At 38.3% G+C, this 18,130-nt stretch overlaps 1 protein-coding gene across 3 annotated transcripts in view; it reads right to left on the bottom strand.

Moving 5' to 3' along the window:
• Nucleotides 1-8,067: 8,067 nt before the first annotated feature.
• Nucleotides 8,068-18,130, bottom strand: part of FAM149A (family with sequence similarity 149 member A) — a 40,411-nt gene continuing 30,348 nt past the window's right edge. For all 3 annotated transcript variants that reach the window (XM_069492905.1, XM_069492906.1, XM_069492907.1), the window contains exons 9-14: nt 16,323-16,426; nt 15,617-15,826; nt 12,089-12,209; nt 10,715-10,843; nt 10,550-10,628; nt 8,068-8,466 (exon numbers count right to left, since the gene is read on the bottom strand). In XM_069492905.1, the coding sequence (XP_069349006.1) occupies nt 8,393-8,466; nt 10,550-10,628; nt 10,715-10,843; nt 12,089-12,209; nt 15,617-15,826; nt 16,323-16,426 (717 nt within the window). In that variant the 3' untranslated portion in view covers nt 8,068-8,392. The remainder of the gene's footprint in view (nt 8,467-10,549; nt 10,629-10,714; nt 10,844-12,088; nt 12,210-15,616; nt 15,827-16,322; nt 16,427-18,130) is intronic.

Genomic DNA, 18,130 nt, shown 5'->3' with positions numbered 1-18,130 from the left:
AGCTGTGGCTGCTGGAGAGGAGGGTTTCACGAGCAGACTGCAGTTGCGGAGCCTGCAGGAGGAAAGGCGAGGACAGAGAGAAGGATGCTCGAATTCTGCCCGCGACTGTGTTCCAAGAGACGACCAATTTCTCTCTCCCAGGCAGAAGTGCCCAATCCTGGCTCTGATTCCTTTTTCTACACTGGATACTTCCTACAAAGGCTAGGAGTGTTCCTCTCCTAACCAACAAGTGCCAAGGAAGATGAAATAGTAAGAACGCCCTGGGGCCCTATTTTGCTCAATTAGATTAGTTGCTGGCAGCTACTATTGTATAAGTTGCCCACAGCCCCTGCAGGGCCGCTTTGGTGCAGAAAAAAACATGCCTGAGGTTTTTCCCCAGTTGAATTTTTTTTTTTAAGTCATGCATATGTGCTGACATGGAAAGAGGTTTATGAAATATTAAGTGGAAACAGAAAAAAAAAAAAAGCAAAACAAGTTGCAGAACAGATGTGATACCATCTTTGGGACCCAGGGTTTCCCATTGGCGACACTAATGTCTGAAAAGAAAAGTGCTGATCAACTCTATGGAATGGGGAAGGGGAACGTACACTTTTTATTTTATTCACTTCTATATTGTTTAATCACTTTAAGACTTTTTAAAAATACATGTATTTATTTAACATTTTTAAGTATGTCTCATGGGCTTTAGTTTCCTCCTCTATAAAGGGTTGAGGCTGAACTATGACATCAATTACAGCTATAAAAGTACAAGATTTGTCTTTATCAGACCCTGCTAATCTCTGTGGACAAAACAAGGACTATAACCTACCACCTCTCCCCTCAAGAACTGAAGGAGCAGGACTGCTGTAGGCAGCACAAGTAACAGCCGGGGCAAAGAAATAGGCTGGAGCAGGGAAGGGTAGAATAAAATTAAAGTCTTGTCCCTTTGTTCTTTTAGTCGTCTTTACCGTGCCTTCCTTGTTACCAAATAGGACACTTCTCAAACTGCCTTGGCGTATGGAAATTTCAGACTGAACCAGTCTGGGAGTACAAGAAATGCATGGCAATACCCTTCTCACAGGACAGTCTCAGGATAACAAAGTACACGGTGCTGCACCTTAGAATGTTCACTATGAAATGTAAAAGACAAAAGATTTATTCGATCTGAAGAGAAACCAGAGTACGAAACGTAATGGTGTTTTTTTGACTACATTGCCAATGTGATGGCAATCTACCCACATTGGAAATCCCTGCAGATTTTCAGTTTCGTGGAGCTATTCTCGCTGAGTAGGAAGGCGTCTCCTTTTCTTCCCAAAGACAGCTTCTATAACAAAAGATGCCCTTCCCCCTTGGAAGATCTTTCTTTGGTCAAGATTTTTGTTTGATAACTCTCTCACACTTGAAATCAGTGCTTTTGAAAGTTAAATTCATGGGCAAGAATATGTTATAATACTTTTATTTCCTAAATTTTCTGTCACTTGGAATGATTCCCAATATAAGACAGATATTTAATTTAGATTATAAAAATAAATTCCTGGCTGGATAGAGAACTACATTATCTGCATACACATCAAATCATGAAGGGTAGCAGGAAATTTTGTCATTGAGTTTTGAATCACAGATACCAACATTAAACGAAGTGCACAATACTTAAATGTGCAGTTTTATAGACAAACATCACCACTTCCATGTAACCACCACCCAGATTATACAGTAGAACACAGAATCATATAGTATGTACTCTTTTTTTTTTTTTTTTTTTTTTTGAGACAGAGTCTCACTCTGTTGCCCAGGCTAGAGTGAGTGCCGTGGCGTCAGCCTAGCTCACAGCAACCTCAAACTCCTGAGCTCAAGCAATCCTCCTGTCTCAGCCTCCCGAGTAGCTGGGACTACAGGCATGCGCCACCATGCCCGGCTAATTTTTTCTATATATATTTTTAGCTGTCCATATAGTTTCTTTCTATTTTTAGTAGAGGTGGGGTCTCGCTCTTGCTCAGGCTGGTCTCGAACTCCTGAGCTCAAACGATCAGCCCACCTCGGCCTCCCAGAGTGCTAGGATTACAGGCGTGAGCCACCGCGCCCGGCCTGTACTCTTTTTTATCTGGTGTCTTAAACTCAACATTATATCTGTGAGATGAATCTGTATTGCTGTGTGGAGTAGTTTCCCTTATTTTTCACAGCTGTATATTATTTCATTATCTGAATATATCAAAATTTATTGTTCACTTTACTGCCAAAGGAAGTTTCAGTTGCTTCCATTTTTTCCACATTATGAATAATTTTGTATGATCACTTTTATAGATGTCTTTTGATACATACGTACATATTTCTGCTGAATATATGCCTTTCTACTGAACATATGCCCAGGAGTGGAATTGCTAGGTCATGTGGTATATGTATATTTAGCCTTAGTAATTACTGTCAGTTTTCCAAAGTTGTACCAATCTACATACTCATCAGCAGTCTGTGATAGTTCCAGCTGCTCCAGATACTTGCCAACTTTTGGAATTGTCTTTTTTTTTTTTTTTTTTGGTAAAGCCATTCAGTTAGGTCTTGTAGTAGTATTACATTGAGACTTTAATATGCATTTTCCTGATGATTTATGATGCTGAATATCTTTTTGTAAGATTATTGGCAATTTTGAAAAGTGTTAAATCATTTGCCCATGTTTAGCATTGGAATTATCTGGGTTTTTTTTTTTTTAGTGATTTTTAGGAGTTCTACGTATGCAATTAATAACAATTGTTATATAATAAATTATATATATGAATACATGTATACATGTCCTTTGCCAGATATATGGTGCGAATTTCTTTTTCTCTGTAGTTTGTTGTATCACTCTCTTAATGTTATCATAATCCATGTTGTGCTGCTATGAAAGAATACCACAGACTGAGTAATTTATAAACTAGTTTATTTGGCTGATAGTCCTAGTGGCTGGGAAGTACAAAATTGAAGGGCTGCAGCTGGTGAGGGCCTTCAGCTTTGTCATCCTGTGGCGGAAGGTGGAAGGGCACAAGAGCAAGTGTGACAGAGCAAGAGGACTCATCCTTTGACCAGGAACCCACGCCCATGATAACGGCATTAATCCACTGCGAGGGCAGAGCCCTATGACCTAATCACCTCTTCTGGGTCCCAGTAGGACACTATTGCATTGGGGATTAAGCTTCCAACACATGAACTTGGGGTGACATATTCAAACCATAGCAGATGTCTTTGAATAAATAGAGTGCTTTTAAATTTTAATGAAGTCAAATTTATTGATCCTTTTTGTTACGGCTGATGCTTTCTGTGTCTTGTTTAGAAAATCTTTGCCTACCACAAGACAAAAAAGATAATTTCTTATGTTAATTTCTAAGATTTTATAGTTTTACCTTTCGTATTTAGATCCAAGAATCATCTGTAATGTATTTGTGTGTGTGTGGTAGTAAGGTAGACTTCAATGTCTATTTTTATAAAAATATGAATATCCAATTGATTCAATAGTTATTTAGTGAAAAGACTATCCTTTAATCAATGCATTGCAATGGCACCTTGTCACAGATCAGGTGACTGGACACACACATATGGTCTATTCTGTTCTATTGCTCTGTTTGTCCTTCCTTGTGCCAATAGCAGACTATTTTAATTAATGTAATTGTGTAAGTCTTGATATTTCTTGGCATAAGTTATCTAACTTGTTTTCCAAATTTTACAAAATTATCTTGCTAATTTGAGCTCTTCATATTTCCATATAAATTTTAGAATACTATTAATACACACACAAACACATATAAACACACACAAATTCCCTGATGGGATTTTGATTTTGATTGAATTAAATATAAACATCATTATACACTGTATGCTTGTATCAAAAAAAATCACATGTACCTCATAAATATGTACAACTATTATGTGCCCACAAAAACTAAAAATTAAAAAAAAATCAATTTGGAGAAAATAGACATCTTTATAATACCTGTATTGTCTTCCAATCCATAAACATCACGTGATATATCACTTTGTTTATTTGGATCTTCTTTAATTTCTGCAAGAAATGTTTAGTAGCTTTCTTTGAGGAGGTCTTACCCATTGTAATGTCTAATTTTATATGTCTTCTCGGTTATAGAGCCCAGTTGTTTGGTCAAACAGCAGTCTAGATGTTGCTATATTTCTTAGATATGATTAACATTTAAATCAGTAGATTTAGAGTAAAGTGGATTGCCCTCCCTAATGTGGGTGGGCCTTGTCCAACCAGTTGAAGGCCTCAATAGAGGTTTCCTGAGGAAGAAATCATTTGGCTTCAAGACTGCAACACAGAAACCCTACCAGAGTTTCCAGCTTACCGGTGCTGTCTCATGGATTTCAGACTCAATGTTGTAACATCAATTCTTACCTGAATTTCCAGCTTGTGCTACAGATTTCAGACTTGCTAGACCCCTTTTCCCTTAAAAGAAATCTCTTTTTCTATTCCCCCTCCTTTTCCATATGTATGTGTGTGTGTGTGTGTGTGTGTGTCCCCTATTAATTCTGTTTCTGTGGAGAACTCAAATATAACCATTTTATTAAATTTATTCTTAGGTATTTGATTTTTTTGAGGTTATCATAAATGGTATTTTTATAAATTTTGTTATTTAACTGTCTGTATACAGAAATTCAATTGACTTTTTATATTGACCTTGTTTTCAATGTCACTAACATCACATATTATTTTTTAAGTCTATTTGTAGATTATTTTGGAATTTCTATATACACCATCATGATTTCTGTGAAAAATGAATTTTTTTCTTTCTTCTCCATTCTTAAGACCCTTTAATAATATAATCTTGTCCTGCTGGGCTGGCAAGGATATCCTGTATAATGATGAATAACACTGGTGGTAGCTGACACTTGTTGTATTGTTTCTGATGTGAGGAGGTATAGGTCAAATTAAAAATTGAACTAAAATCAGAATAAAATAACCATTAAGCATGAAGTTTTCTATAGGTTTTTATCCCTAATTACCCATTATCAGATGACAGTTGTTCTCTTATCTTCCCAGTTTACTACGAATTTTTATTATGAATGGGTATTTTTCCAAAGATTTTTTTCTCCATCTACTGAGATTATTATATGGTCATTTCCTTTACATCATTTGTTGCATTGGTTAATTTTCATGTGGTAGACCAAACTTGCATTTATGAAATAAATTTAATTTGGATGGTATGTTTTATCCATTTCATATATTACTGATTCAGTTTGCTACTGTCTTTCTTGGGAGTTTATTGCCTATGTTCAGGGATGACAGTGATCTGTAGTTTTTTTTGTTTGTTTGTTTTGTTTTTTTCTTGATTCCCAGTTACTTTATTGTAATCTTCTCCCCCCCTTTTTTTTTTTTTTGGTAATGTCTTTATTAGGTTTTGTATGAAGGTTATGGTAGCCTTACAAAATGACTATTATCTTGAAGAACTCTTTTATATTGCTGTTGTTGGTACGACTTTTGCCTTAAATATTTGGAAGTATTAACCAGTGAAGTCATCAGGACTTGGAGTTCTCTTTGTGGGAATGCTTTTAATAATAGATTTAAGTCTTATAATAGATATAACCCTTTCCAATTTTTCTATTTCTTCCTTGGTAATAAGTGAAGTTTTTCAAAAAGTTTTAACATTTCATCTAAATTATCAAATCAAGTTATTCATAGTATACCGATTATCCTTTTTAATTTTTCTTTTGAGGTAGAGTCTCACTCTGTTGCCCTGAGTAGAGTGCCATGGTGTCAGCCTAGCTCACAGCAACCTCAAACTCCTGGGCTCAAGTGATCCTCCTGCCTCAGCCTCCTGAGTAGCTGGGACTACAGGCATGCGCCACCATGCCCGGCTAATTTTTTCTATGTATTTTTAGTTGTTCAGCTAATTTCTTTCTATTTTTAGTAGAGACAGGGTCTCACTCTTGCTCAGGCTGGTCTCCAACTCCTGAGCTCAAGCGATCCTCCCGCCTCAGCCTCCCAGAGTACTAGGATTATAGGCGTGAGCCACCGCACCTGGTCCTGATTATCCTTTTTAATGTCTGGAGAATCAGTAGTGATATGCCCATTTTCATTCTTGATACTGTTATTTTGTGCCATCTCTCCTTTCTTCTTGACCTTTTTTCTTACTGTCAATTTTATAAATCTTTTCAAAAAAGCTACTTTTGGCTTTGTTGACTTTTTTCCCTCTGGTATGCATTTATTTTCAATTTTACTGATTTTTGTTCTTATCTTCATAATTTCAGCTCTTCTGCTTCTTTGTGTCTATTTTGGAATTCCTCTTCCCCCCATTCTTCCTTCCCCCTGGTAACCTGCATTCTATTTTCTATGAATTTGCCTATTCTAGGTAATTCATGTAAATGGAATCATACAAATTTGTCTTTTTGTGTCTGCCTTATTTTACTTTGCATAATGTTTTCAAGGTTCATTCCTGTTGTAGCATGTGTCAGAATTCCATTTCTTTTTAAGGCTGAATAATATTCTAATGTATTTATATACCACATTTGTTTATCCATTCATTTGTTGTGGACGTTTGGGTTGTTTCCATCTTTGGCTATTGTCAGTAACATTGCTATGAGCGTTGGTGTACAATCCCACAAGTTTTGATGTGATGTATTTTCATCATAATCATACTTAAAATATTTAATAATTTCTATTGTGATATTTTTACTTGAGCTCAAAGATGGCTTAGTACTATATTGTTTAGTTTTCATATATTTGTGGATTTTTCTGTTTATCTTTCTGTTGCTTATTTCTAGTTTAATTCAACTTTGTCAGAGAACATACTGAGTGATTACAGCCCTTGGAAATGTGGTAAGACTTGGTTCATGTTTCAACATATAGTCTATTTTTATAAATATTCCATGTGTACTTGAAAAGATTGTGTCTGTTGCAGTTTTTAGATGCAGCATTCCACATGTGTCAGTTACATCTAGTGTGACACTTGTATTGTTTATAATATGTCTGCTTATTCTATCATTAACTATGAAACATCTATTAGTGTCATGGAGTTGTGGCCCCATCCAAAAGAGGTATGGATATGGTGATCATTCTCGTTTCCACTCTCTAACATGTTTCATTGTACAGAAAATGAAGTCAACAAAAGAGGAATTGTCACATGAAAGCAAGGCTCTACAGTCATGTTTGTTTTGTCACTCTGTGATAAAGGAAAGCACTAATTCTAGTCTCAACACACAGACATCTATAAGTACGCAATGGTCCCCTCTTCCAACAAGCAGAAATACGTCTGAAAATAACTTATTATATATTTATATTATATATGTGTGTATATGTATATAACAATTATACATCTAAGTTTATATATATAAAGCTTCATTTTGGATTAATCAAATTAGACTGATCACATATAATTATCTCATAGAAAAGAAGACATTCTGCTGATTTGAGATCTGAGGATATGAAAATGAATCTAAGGACTTAAGTCATTATAAAGGAAAACAGTGGAGGGAGGGACACAAGAAAAATAAACCTAGAGCCTTGCTGATCACGTCAGATGGGGACATACGCTCTGAAGAAAAACAAACCAGAGCAGCTGGACAGAGCGTGAGGAGAGGGAGGGCCCTGGGACGGCTTCACTGCAGAGGTGACATCTGAGGAAGGGCAAAGCCCTTGCTGCTGCAAAGCCCCCTCCAACAGAGGAACACTTCAATGTCAACAATAAACATGACGTCGTATGCAATAGATTTTAATTTTGTTTATGTTCAGCTCTAAAAATCAATAAAATGTGGAGTACTTTTACATGGGCTGTCTGAGTTTGAAAAACGAGAACCTGTAATAGTAAAAGAAAATTGGCTTGGGAGAATTAGCCACTGACATTTCTCAAAGAGGTTCATGACGAAAGCACGTCATGAAGGTGTGAGAAAGCCAGCATAATGATTAGAACAATCCGAATCTTAGTCTGACGTATTGTCTCCAATATAACTTTATTATTTTTAAAGAACCAAGTAACATCTATTAATGACTAGGATTTTGATGGAATTACTAATAGAATAAGACTAAAAGAATGTCAAGGTACAAAGGTACAAATGGTGTACTCGTAGATAATATGCTCTTATATGTTAACTAGTATGTGAATACCGGCACACACTAATTATGTTTGTGTATCACTGATAAAATGATGAATTATAAATACATGTTAAGGTCTTCTGAGCACAGCTCTAACATTCTTTAGAACCTCGGGGATGCTTCCAGTAAAGAAGTGCAGTGAGTTTTCATTTCATTCTCTTTACAAGGCAAAGTGTTCAAAATTAAGTAATTTATTTGTTTGTATTTCCCTTAGTCTCACATCTCCCACTGTCAGACAAACAGATAAATAGAATAATACTTGTTCATCCATTTTTCAAGTGATAAATAGTGTTCCGAGGCTTTGAATGCTCCAGGAAGTGCTGTAGTTTTGGTGAAGTAATTTCAAGATGCCACTTGGAATCTCTTCCTTGAAGCCAAAGTTGTCCTCTGAAAAGATCTAGGCAGATATTGTGAACCTGAAACACCAACCAAAACGTAATTTTTAGTAAAGCCTTAAAAATTCAACAACCTCTCAAAAAGATTGTTTTGTACCTTCCATGAAGATACTTTTGATAAAAAATATTTTATTTTAACGTCACTTTTGCATGAGTCAGGAAATAGTTATGTATAAAAACTGTCATTTGGAGTCCTGAGCAAAAAGAAGGGTGGCCCCCAAACCAGGCCTAGGTGCTGGCCATGAGTTCTCCCAGAGCTGGGGGGTTTGCAAGAGCCTTCTATGCAGAGGTCAGTCCTTAAGGTCCAGATGCTGGGTAGGGAGCCGCAGCAGCTCTACTACTTCACGGAGGCAGAGACAGTGCCAGCAATTTAAGAGATCCTTCCCACTAGTGGGGTACCCTCTCAGTTTCTTCGTTTTTTAATCTTCTACCACAGAAAAAATGAAAAGCTGATAAGTTAGTAGCTCCCAGTGAGGTGATTTTTGACCTGGAACCAAATGTAGCAGGGACGCCACATGCCTGCTTATCAGAGAAAAACAAAATAAATCCTCAGAAATGTAGGTACGTCTCCCTTATAGAGCCTCGGTTATGTCTACAGAAATACAAAAGGCCTTTGACCATCAATGATAATAGCTGTCTCAAAGTTATTGATAAGAGAACATGCTGACTTAGAATTTAGGGAAAGACTGCATGCAGATTTAAAACAAATTCAGAACCTGGTTCTCTGCCCCAACCTGTACCTCTGCATGCCCAAACTACTAATTAGACATCTCTGCCTGGTAATACCACAGTCAACGACCCCAAAACTGAGCTCATCAAAATGCCGCCAGTTCCCTCTTTGAGCACAACCAACTACTGGCCATCCACGGAGTCGCATCTGTCAGCCCCCACTCCCTGCTCACTCAGGACCCACGTGAGGGTCACCTCCTGCAGGGGGCCTCTGACCTCTTTACCCACCTGAATGGTGAGCTAGGTGGTCGGTCCTTGAGGCACACATCAAAACATTGGTTTTGAATTCCAGCCTTTAGCACCGAACTTGGCCCAGAGTGAGCACTTGATACGATACATCATTATTGATTAATAGCAAACTTGGCTGCCTACTTTCCCGGACTATGTACAGCTATGTTAAAAGCAATACCTGATAATGTAGCATGACTGCCCTTCAGAGAAAGAACTGCTGTGATGAGAATGACAGCTAAATCTGTGTGACGCGATGCTTAAATTCCACGAAACTTATTGTTGGAATTATAATATTAAAAATCTCCCTTAAAACAATAAACTACCCTTGACATTTCAGATTATCTATAATACAAATGGTTTGTAATTTCTGAGCAACGTAGACCTGGCATCTAGCTGGGTCCTTTACATAGATTTCCAATATTTATTTTATCTATCCTACCTATTATAAAAGAAAAAAAAAAAAAACTGAGGCCCAGAGAGGTTGGGAGATTCCTTAGGTTGCACAGCTAGTGGGTGCCAGAGCTGTGATAAAAACTCGACATCAGAGTCCAGAGCAGCACACCTCACGATGATGCTATGCTGCCTCCTTGAAAGAAAAAAGTTGGTAACAGTTTTTAAAGTTAAAACATCACTGGCCTGAATTCACACTAGAACTTTAGTCTTCAAATAACATACGAGGCTGAGAATGTGTATTCATCTGTAAAACTCTATGTTATAAAATAATTTGCAAATTTATATTAACTTTCCCAAGCATTTTTATTATTAGATCTTCAAAGAGAATCTAAGATTAGGGTTTCATTTAGAAGAAAAGCATGAAAACTCTATAGCAGAGAGAGGGAGAGTGACTTCTCCTAAGACAGCATTTTCCTGTTTTAATTTTTATTTTTTGAGAGTGAGGGCCCCAGTTAATTAAGAGCATTGGGCATTTTGCCCTTCGTGATCCAACAGCAGATAAGTGCTTGTTTGTGCAGGTTTGCTCTTTGATAGAAGTTTCTGAGGTCAGGCCATAGACCAACGAACAGTTGCTATTTCCTCCTACGTGGTCAAAATAGGCTTATCAAGGTAGATAATCTTCAATTTCACTTTCTGAAACTTTAAATCTCACAGGGCACATCATTTTATTTATATGTGAAAAACAGCTGACCTGTCAAAATACTTTGACCTGTCCCTGTGTGACCAGCAAATTCCATTGGCGTCAACGAAACTTTTTGAGGTGTATCTGACTGTTGGGAGGAAAACAAAACGAGGAGTGAGTTTTATTTTTTCAAATATCTTTAAAAATCAAAGTTACGGTTAACAGAGAACCTACCTGGAATGTATGGGTTGTGCTGGGCCTTGAAAGCTGTTCCAGGGTTACAGTTCTTTCTCGAAGAGGTGACAGTTCTATACTGTTAGGCACTGCACTTAACACACGGCTTTGCGGATGCCTTCCTCTGTACTAAATGAAGGATAAGATGCTCTTGTTTAAAATGAATGCAATCCTTAAAAAGACAAAAGAAAATCTACAACTGCTTCAATCATTCACTCATTCATTCACTCATTTGAAAAATTTTATTTAGATATTGCTAAGTATCAAGTCTGCTAAGGATAAATATCTGTTAAAATGTATTTTAATTATGTAACAGCATTGTTAAACCTGATAAAATGGTAGTGTCATAACAGTCAAATATGGATCAAAAACCATAACCATATATAATTACTATGATTAAATTGTAATAGAAATGTAATTCTGGATTTGTGAAGCATCAGACTTTAATGTGATGTTTGCCTTCCTTTATTATTTCATTCTAAAGTTAAACACTAAAGCTCTGCCACTCTTGCCTTCTAGGAATGGGTTCCATTACTGTGCTCTAGGTGGCACAAAGAATAAAAGAGAAAACCTTGCCTCAGTGGGTTTTTTTCTCTCTACACCTTTATGTTCCTACAACTAGGGTCCTTCTGTGTTTTATAAAATAGACAAGTTACTCGCATCAGAGTGAAGTGAGGGGTTATCGTAAATCTGGGGGAAACCTGGTTATATACACTGCTAGCAGTATACCTTCCCCAAACCTTTTGCGATTGCAGGCTGAGTTGAGCACAGAAGATATCGCCTCTACATTGCAATAAACATGGCAAGGTTAGCTGTTAATGAGGCCTGATAAAAATAACTAGGTTTATAATTTACTAAACTCTTAATTTCATGCCAGGCATTACTTAACATATAAGGGTTCATTTAATCCTTAAACACAAATTTTTTGTGGGGTAGGAATCATTATTCCCCTTTTATAGGGGAGCCTCCCTAAGGCTCAGGGAGATTACAGTGACTTGTATCAAATCCTATAGAAAATTTGAGTGGCAGGACCCAAACACGGGCCTGCCTGTCTCCCGACCTGACCTACCTCATGCTCTTTTCTTCGCTATACTATCCTGACTATCAGATATTTCTTTGATACCTGGACTTTCTGATTTAGTTCGTGTCATGTTTTTATTTCACAAAATGGTAAAGGAGCCCTTTCACCCTCTATAAATTCTCACAAGCCATTTACTTTCTGCAAGCAGATTATGGAGACATTTTGAAGATAGATAATCAGATCATTCTCTTATGTTACTGATTTCGCTTGGAAGTGCCAAGATTATTTTTGCTCATTTGTTTTCCAACAGACTATCTAAATGGTGCACTTAAGTATAATGGAATCTCTCTTACAGAAACAGGGCGGGATCCAGGAACTGCCGTGTTCTGCTCCCCGGTGTCTGAGCCTATTGGGGGTAACCTGCTGCGTGAGGTTTGAGCTGGCGGGGAAGACATGTGTTCTATGCCAGTTTGCCTGTAAACACAACAACATGTCACTGAACACCCAGATGCACACAGAGGGGGACAGACCTTATCAAGAAGCTCCCAGTCTGAGCTATTCCTCACAATCCGCCTTCCAAAAAGAATACTCCAGTACAACAAGCTAAGTTTCAGGAAAGACAAACCAGAAGTGGGGACCACAGCTCCAGCCACACTTTCCTTGTCTGGCGGCAATTTGTCAGCCTGGGTGGGCTGAGTGCTCCAGTCTGCTAGGAACTGTGCAGAGCTCAGAAAGAATCAAAGTTCTATTTAATAGCTCCTCCTCTTCAGGAGCTAACAAGTTGTTGAAAACAAGATGAAAATACAAGTAATTAGGGAACAAGGCAGCACAGCATATAATAAAGGGCGGTGGCATATGATTCTGAATATAAGCCCCGTAAAAATTTAGGGAATAGAGCAATTAATGAAGGATACAATTAATTATAAATGTACAGGTCCTGGATCAGGAAAACTACAAAAAAAATCCCAAAAAGGAGATATGAAAATAGAGGCAAAAAAAATGTTCTTTGACGGGAAAACTAAATATTGTGAAGATCTTAGTTTTTCCTACATTTTTAATAGATTCAATTCTACGAAGTCCAATGTAATAGTTTTTTTTTTTTTAATTTGACAAACTGATTGTAAAGTTGATTTGTCAGGAAGGGTGAGTAAATTTTAGTAAGTGAGGAATAATGATATGAGATTGTCCCTACCAGATATTAATCTTCAAAAATTAAGTTGGTCCTTGCACAAGGATAAAGACAGACTCTAATTCATTTATTCATTGCCAATAAAGTTAGGAAAGATACAATATGATAATTTTTGATCTATAAAACTGTCAAGCTTTAAAATGCACATAATATCCAAAGTGTAGTGGGCTACAGCGAAACAGACAGTCTCATGTATTGCCAGTGAGGCTTCAAATTGGTACAACCATTGTGGGAAGCACTCTGGAAAAATATTTCAAGAACCTTAAAACTATCCGTAACCTTTGACCTGGTAAGTTTACTTCTAAGACTGCACCACTAGGAAACAATTTAAAGATGTCCTTATTAAGATTTATATAAAATGATGTTCACTACATATTACAATAATGAAAATACAGAAAAAAACTGAAAAGTTTCAGTAATACCGAAAAACTTAATAAATTATCATACACCTATAACTTTTTTTTTTTTTTTTTTTTTGGGGGACAGAGTCTTGCTCTGTCACCCCGGCTAGAGTACAGTCGTGTGTCATCATAGCTCACTGCAACCTCAAACTCCTGGGCTCAAATGATCCCCCTGCCTCTGACTCCCGAGTTGGGACTACAGGTGCATGCTGCCACACCCAGCTAATTTTTCCTACTTTTTTGGTAGAGACAAGGTCTCGCTGTTGCTCAGGCTGGTCTCCATCTCCTGAGCTCAAGCAATCCTCCCACTTTGGCCTCCCAGAGTGCTAGGATTACAGGCGTGAGCCACCGCGCCCGGCCTCACCTGATTATTTCGTAGTCATTAAAAGTATGCCTTCGAAAATATTTGATAACATGAAAAATAGGAATGATATAATGTTAAGTGAAAAAAGCATATGAAAGAGTGCTACATGATACAATAGTAGGATAAACCTAGTGTTAGAAAAAAGACAATGTAAAGAAAAGAAAAAATATAATCTTGGACAAAATCAATAGGAAATTTACCAACAGCTGTCATTTCTTCATTTGTAAGTGATGGGCATACAAGGTATCTTTGATTTCCACTCCTATTTGTGGTATTGTCCTGATGTTCCATGGTGAACTTATAGCATTTTGATAACCAGGGAAAAAATGTTTCCATAAAAGTGAAACCTGGAGCATGAACAAAATCATGGAAGGAGACACAGAGCGAGTGTGTTCATGGGTCAGAGGGAAGATACGGTGTCCAGAATGAAGGCGGATGCAGAGAAGCCATGGGAAATAGGTGTGCACAATCAGAGAGGGTGGTGGTATCCCCCTCAATGGGGCAAACATTGGTCCTTCGGGGGCAAAAACCCCTTACTCTTCTGTATAAAGCACAGCTATACATACAGATAAACAGTCTATCTGTGGAAGTAAAATTCCATGGGTGGGAAGCAATTAGGAAAAATAGTCTAAAAGGGCTCATTAGTATGGCAATAGTGAAAAAAGAAAAAGCTGAAAAACACTGGGGGCCAGAACATGGAGGGAACGTACAACTGGAGACATCTGAATTTATTTCAATTAGGAAACAGAAATGGTTGTTGATGAAAGTCCAACAGTGGAGCCCAGGTAGGCTGGGAGGGAGAGGAGAGAGCTGGTGACCTGGACACAGGGCCAAGAAGGTGTGCAAGGTGGATAAGAGAGAGGGATCCCCAAAGAATTAACAGAAGAGACCCAAATACAGCTGAAAATACCAGTCCCAAATTGTGAAGGAAACATAAAAAACTGAGATTGGTGCTAGAATGCGTCTTGAAAAAGTTCTGTTACCAGGTAAGTGCTGGCAGCTGCTCACTCCTCCAACTCCTGCAGGGCAACCTGAGCTCAGCCCCTCCAGTAACCCCCACCCTTGCTATGGACGGTCTATGGCATCGTGACCCAGTGGTGGCCTCCAAAGCCAGACAGCACTGTATGTATACCCGGCTCTGCCACTCCCTGGGGGGAATGATCTTTGGCAAGTTATTCACCTTCTTTCAGCCTGTTTCTTCATTTTAGATTTGGAATAATATGAGTAAAGACTCAAAAGGTTTGTGGTAGGGAATAAATAAGATAATAAATGTAATTCATTTACCTGGTGCCGGTGAGAGAGAAAGCAAGTCATAAACACTAGCTGTTATTATTAACGTAAGGATTGCCCGACACTGAATTTACCTGGAAAGCTTCTTTGGAACCCTAAGATCAAGGAATAGACAAGTATCTTTCTAATTAGGCAATGATTTGATGTGACTCCCTAAGACCAAAAGCTTTTCTGAAACTCCTCACGTAGAGTGAAACCCATAAAGATAAGTAAAAGCTGACAGGGGTATATATATATGTATATATATATATCCCTATTATTTTTATAGCATTTTCTATACATTATTTTATTTAAACCTCCCCGTAAAGAAGTATTAATGACGTAATTTAAAAACATTAATCAATTATTGGTTTTACAGATGAGGCCCCTGAAACCCACCCAAGATCACTTCACCATCAGTTTCATTTCGCCTAGCTGCCTATGCTAGTTACACGGACTGATCTGTATTCTAGTACACAACTGCGTATACCACTGGAACAAAATTAATCTTAAATATTCAAATTAACGAACTCATTAGAGAAGTGTCTACATAAGATTTCACAGAAGCTGTTCTGTCTGGAATAATTGATATACCCAACTCGACAAGTGTCTCTGTCCCATGTGACTTCCAGTTTACCACGAGAGAAACAAGACTTACAGTTTTGTTCCCCTGAGAACTTCATCACTGTACACGTTGGGGGTTTTTATTCTCTGTGAATCTGAAGCAAGAGAAGGCAGCCTCCTGTGCACCGGCGTTTTCTTTGCAGAAGTCTGCAATCCCCGCGTGTCCGAGATGCGTCCCAGCAGGGGCCTGGCGGAGGAAAGAGCGCCGGCCCCTCCGCCCAGGGCTTTCTCCTCCTGTGCGTTCCTGGGGGAGGGAACCAGCGCGTTACTCCGGTGTAAGCGCCGTGAGAACAGGGAACGCGGCTGCGTGCTTTCCTGGGCGCTGTCTACAGCAGTGCCCGGCACACGCAACGTGCTCCTAGGTATGTGGAATGAACGTACAGACTATCATTTCCATTTCTATTTCTATTTCAATGAAGAATCATCCGTAGGGGAAAAAAGATCTGAGTTCTTCATTGTTAGTAATCAAATAGCAAAGCCCACAAGATTAAGAATTTTACGGCTACATTCCCCTTTCCTCATCTCCCATCCTAATATACAATAGCAACTGTTTTATGGTCGATACTGGAAGACTCTGTTTTTGTTGGGGCACACTGGCTGTATTCTCCCCTGCGATGTGCGCAGGCACCTTGGAGCGCGGGATTAAATGGGGTCTTCATTAGCTCATGTCCCCTGGAGTCTTAGGTGCAGAACCGTTTCCAGCCCAGGATAGAGGCTGGGAAATTATCTGTTATACATACTGTGTCCTATCTGCAAAATAGGCGGGTCTCTGCTGAAGTGGTTTTGCTTGAATTGTCATCACACCGTTCAAATCATTATAAAAATTGTTAGAGAAGCGATGAATCTGAGAAAAGTAAAAAATTAAAATTAAAATCTAAAAATATCCAGTGCCATTCCAATCCCCGATGTTTATCAGGAATCAGCAGGAGGCAAATGGCACACTCCAACTGGCTAGCACGAGGAAAAGTTAATGAAGGGACTATATGTTATAAAGGTGTGGCATGAGACATTAACAAGGAATTACTTGTGACAGTGGGGGCATTTAGCACACTAGGCCTGAGGCGGGAGAAGTGAGGGAGAGGCTCCTGGCCCCTGGAGAGAACAGCTGCACCCAGAGGGATGCCACCAACCCAGACAGGCAGCCAGAGGGCAGCAGGGCGGAGCCTCATCCTACCCGTGCTCTGAGCTCCCAGGAGCTGGATGCAGGGAGCTGACCTGCTCCAGTGTATCTGTCTCTGGGCCCTCCAGGGTCTGAAGGCAGAGAGGCTGAGGGCAAGAAAGGGAAAGGCCTCAGGGCTCCTAGTTCCGCCAGAGTCAAGAGAGACAGGCTGGGGGAAAACCTAGTTCTAATTGTTTCCTTGGACAGATTACTTTGCTCTTGAAGCTTTAATTTCCTCATCTTTAAGTTGGGGAATAATGATACCTACTTCATAAAGCTATGGAGAGAATTAAATTAGATGACATTTGTGAAAGCATGAAGTAAGGGCTAAATAACTGTTAATTCCCTCTTCTATTCCACAATAGGACCAACTGGGACTTAAAATAATATTTAGATTCAGGTGAACAGGATTTCCAGGACTAGAATTCTATTCTAGTTCAAGAATAGATGTAGCAACCACAATCACATTTTCCCTATATTGAATATATGTGAATACAAATTTTAGAGACATAAGTTAAGGCCAATTATAATCACCACTAGAACGCTTGGATTGCTTCAAAATAGGCTCTATTTTTATTTTATTTTTTCTTTTAACTTTGCTGTCCATTCATTTTCTTTTAACAATTATCCAAATAAAGAAGTTATCAAAACAACAAAATGGCTATTTTAAATAGGTCCTTACCTTTTAAAATTTCCATATTTCTCAGGTCTATTTATTTTGCCTGATATTCAAAGGTTCTTTTCTATATTGTCAACTGTTCATTTTATGACATTCATGCTGCCGGTTAAACAGTATGAACTTAACTTGTCAGAACACTTTAAAGAGACCAAATAATACAATAAGCAGACAGCAATTCCGAAAAATTCTTTTAAATAGAAAAAGCAAAGACTGCTTATTGTAAAGCCCTTACTGTACAGAGTAAAACAAGCCAATTAGATACTCTGTTTTACCCATTGCTCCCTGAACCACGAACCCTATTCATGCCTCTGTCCTTTCAACATCACGAAGATATTCTGTTTAGTTGCTCCTGTTCCAGGTGCATATTTTTGCCTCTGCCTTGAATATCCTCGTTTTCTTTTTCAGCTTAACAAATCGTACTCTCTCATTTAGGGCTTAGTTCATGGTTTACCCGACTTTGTGAGAGGTATGATATTTTTCCTCCAAACCCCACAGCATTTGATCTAAGACATATCTAATTACAAAATATTATATGAAATAGAATATATAATTAGCACCTGATTATAATAAAAGGTAAACACCTATTCAGTGGCTACTGTATGCCACACACTGTACTAAATGTTTTATTTCCTTTAATTCTCAAAGCTTCCTACCTCATAGATCCCATAGATCAAGAAATTGAGGTTTTGCAGGAAAGGAACTGATTTGGG

Source organism: Eulemur rufifrons, chromosome 18 (genome assembly GCF_041146395.1).
Source record: "Eulemur rufifrons isolate Redbay chromosome 18, OSU_ERuf_1, whole genome shotgun sequence".
NCBI classification, from domain to species: domain Eukaryota; kingdom Metazoa; phylum Chordata; class Mammalia; order Primates; family Lemuridae; genus Eulemur; species Eulemur rufifrons.
The sequence above is the reverse complement of the archived record's forward strand: the minus strand, read 5'-3'. Positions and strand labels throughout refer to the sequence as shown.